Source organism: Acomys russatus, chromosome 28, assembly GCF_903995435.1.
Source record: "Acomys russatus chromosome 28, mAcoRus1.1, whole genome shotgun sequence".
NCBI lineage: Eukaryota > Metazoa > Chordata > Mammalia > Rodentia > Muridae > Acomys > Acomys russatus.
The window spans coordinates 37,404,051-37,407,495 of record NC_067164.1 but is presented as its reverse complement, the minus strand read 5'-3'; the positions used below and the strand labels follow the sequence as shown (position 1 = coordinate 37,407,495).

At 36.3% G+C, this 3,445-nt stretch overlaps 1 protein-coding gene across 1 annotated transcript; it reads left to right on the top strand.

Annotated features, from left to right (window-relative positions):
- The first annotated feature begins 389 nt into the window (after nt 1-389).
- On the top strand, nt 390-1,337 carry LOC127210794 (olfactory receptor 6C76-like). Its single transcript, XM_051170546.1, has one exon. The coding sequence runs from the start codon at nt 396-398 to the stop codon at nt 1,335-1,337; it is 942 nt and encodes a 313-aa protein (XP_051026503.1). The 5' UTR covers nt 390-395.
- The last annotated feature ends 2,108 nt before the right edge of the window (nt 1,338-3,445 follow it).

Below are 3,445 nucleotides of genomic sequence, written 5' to 3'. Positions count from 1 at the left end.
TGTACTTACTAGAACTATTAAGTAACTGCTTTGAAACAACATAGCTGTAGATATGAGGTAATCACTAGACATGTAATGGCAATGAATATTCCTTTTTTATTTAATTAATTTATTCAGATAACTCAATTGTTATCCCATCACTCGTATCCTCCTGTTCCTCCCTCCCTCCCACTTTCACCCTATTTCCTTCCTCTAGATCTAAGACCAAAGGGAACCTCCTCCCCACCATATTAAAACAGTAATTTCTTGAGTGATTTAATGTTTCAGTTTGTATATTGTAACACGTCTTCTATAATGTGATGAATAAAACACATATAACAAAAAATTATAATCCAGACTCATCCTGACTCTCCAACTCATTTCACAGTTTTAGACCTGGCAGAACACAAGAAGAAATGAAAAACCGAACAACTGTGAGTGAGTTTATTCTTCTGGGATTAACAAATGACCCAAAGCTAAATACTGTGATTTTTATATTTTTATTTCTCACTTATATTTTGAGCATTACTGGAAATCTGACGATTATAACCCTCACTCTAGTAGATTCACACCTCAAGACTCCCATGTATTTCTTCCTTCGAAATTTCTCTTTCCTAGAAATCTCATTTACAACAGTTTGTATTCCTCGGTTCCTTGTGAGCATTGTCACAGGGGATATGACCATCTCCTATAATTCTTGTGTGGCCCAAGTGTTCTTCTTCATACTCCTGGGTGCAACTGAGTTTTTCCTTCTGACTGTTATGTCCTATGACCGCTATGTGGCTATCTGCAAGCCCTTGCACTACACCACAATAATGAACAGCAGGGTCTGCATCCAGCTCATAATTGGCTCCTGGCTGGCTGGATTTCTCGTCATCTTTCCACCTGTGATCATGGGCCTCCAACTGGAATTCTGTGACTCCAACATCATCGACCACTTCGCCTGTGACTCTTCTCCCATGCTGCTCATCTCCTGCACAGACACAACCATCCTGGAGCTCTTGGCGTTCTTCCTGGCAGTGTTCACACTCATGGTAACCTTGACATTAGTGGTTCTCTCCTATGTCTTCATCCTTAGGACAATTCTCAGAATCCCTTCTGCCGAGCAAAGGAAGAAGGCCTTTTCCACCTGTTCCTCACACATGATTGTTGTCTCCATTTCCTATGGAAGCTGCATATTCATGTATGTCAAAACCTCAGCAAAGGAAGGAGTGGCTTTGACTAAGGGTATAGCAGTACTCAACACATCTGTTGCCCCAATGCTGAATCCTTTTATTTACTCCCTGAGAAACAAACAGGTAAAAGAATCCTTTAAGAACATGATCAAGAAATGTATGTCAAATAAAACAGGATGGTAAAGAAATTCACTGTTTCATTTTTTTTAAGAACATTATATACAATGTGTATTTTCATTCTTGTATTTCCTATCCAACTTAGCTAAATGTTTTATCTTTTCTATTTCATCTTTACTTGACACTGTTATCATTTAAAATTTAGACACCCTTTAAATTTTTTCCAAACGTGGCTGGTTTGATGTCACCAAACTGAGAATGATGTTTTAAAAGACTGTATTTATTTTCAAAGAATTTATCTATTAAACAACACACAAAAGCTAATAAAAGAGCAACAAGCCACTCTGAAAAATCATCTCCCTCCGTATAATTATATATTAAAGTGAGCTCATCCATGAGGCCAAGTCCCCACCTCGGCTCTGTGGCTACTCCTTGTTGTATTGCTGAAGATCTGTTTATATTAAATATTGGCCTGTGTGGCTCAGTGCACAGCTGCTATGTCTTCATTGTGTGTTCCACCCTTCATTGTGGTACCTGATGCTCTTTTGGCACAAATTCTAAATGTTACTCTAAAAACCTATTGTGTTATTTCTATCAGGCTGCCAAACTGTGGCCTTTATGCATGTTGAAGATTATTTTTGTATTTATTTGCTAATGCTGAACTTTGAACTCCCTAACGTATCCTGGAAAGAGCCTCTAGCCATCTGTTTCCAAAACTACGGATTTCTCTGGCAACGAAAAGTTATATTTGTTCTGTATCCCAAGTAGTTCTTAAAATTCCTGTCATATCTATATCTTAAGTTCTTTTCTGATATTTCTTATTGTTTAGTCTTTTTAGGTGTATTGGCTTTTTGTAGACACAGGGCTAAGAATGCTTGCTATATGCGCTGATAGTCACCTTCCCAAGAAAAGTTGTTAGTGGAGGGTGTGTGTGTGTGTGTGTGTGTGTGTGTGTGTGTGTGTGTGTGTGTGTAAAACCAACATTCTCAGTCTGAATACTACTTCTGTGTATACATTGTCAAGGTAAACCACACAGAACTTACCTTAAAGGTTTATATTTATATTAATAACCAATAAATGAAAATAAGTATAGATCTCTCCAGGTAACTTTACTGAGAAATGTATTTAATGTCAATAGAAGGGAAGTTAGGTAAGAGACCCATAGCTGTTTTCATAGTAAAAATTTTAGGTACTTTTTCCTCATTAGATTGTTTCTGGGCTTTTAAAACTAGATTTTAGAGTTTACAAAATTGGTTCAGATCCAGGCATCGTTCATGGACCTTTTGTCCCAGCACTCAGGAAGCAGAGGAAGGTGGATCTTTGTCAGTTGGAGGCCAGACAGATCTATGTACACAGTGATAGCAAGGACAGCGAGAGCTACATAATGTAGCTACTTCGTCTAAAAGAAAAGCTCTTCTTTCATGTTTTCTGGCTTAATGGTTTGTTCAGTTTGACAGCTGATCCTTAGAGTTCTTTGATCTAGTATTATCCTACTTATCCCAAGTAAAAATATTTCGTCTGATAACGGACAATTATATTATGAAATTTTTTCTGAAGCAATAGCTTTAACAAAGTGGGTATGGTGTTTCTTCAAGTGAACGTTTTCTTAGAGCTTTGTTTCAATTCACTTTCTTTCAGGTTCATCTTAATTTAAAAGAAAAGGCTATCATCAAGAAAAATGAAAAGTAGCAAATTAGTGGCAAAAATATGGGAGGAAGAGTCCTTATATACTTTATGAGGATATAAATTAGTTCTGCTATTATAGAAATTAATACAGACACTCAAAAAACAATAAAATTTAAAAAAACAAAAAAAATAAAAAATTTTAAAAACCAAGGAAATTTGAGCTAGTATAAGATTCAGATAAATAATCCCTGGGTACTCACTTGAAGGAGCCCAAACTAATATACAAGAGATCCCGGCATACCTGTGTCATAGTCACATTTGCAAAGCCACAAATTCAGTCTCAATGTCCTACAACAAATAAGTATATAAATACAAATGTGGCATATGTACATGGTGGAATATTATTTAACCATAAATAATTATTAAAATGTCTTCCAGAAAACTGATAGAATGGGTGAGGCTCAGAAAGACTGGAATCCCATACTTCCTCTCATATACGGAATCTAGTTTTGTTTTGTTTCATCTCAGACTTGAAACTAGAAGGACTT

Coding starts and splice junctions, on each gene's coding strand:
- LOC127210794 (XM_051170546.1), top strand. CDS start 396: ATGAAAAACCGAACAACTGTGAGTGAGTTTATTCTTCTGGGATTAACA.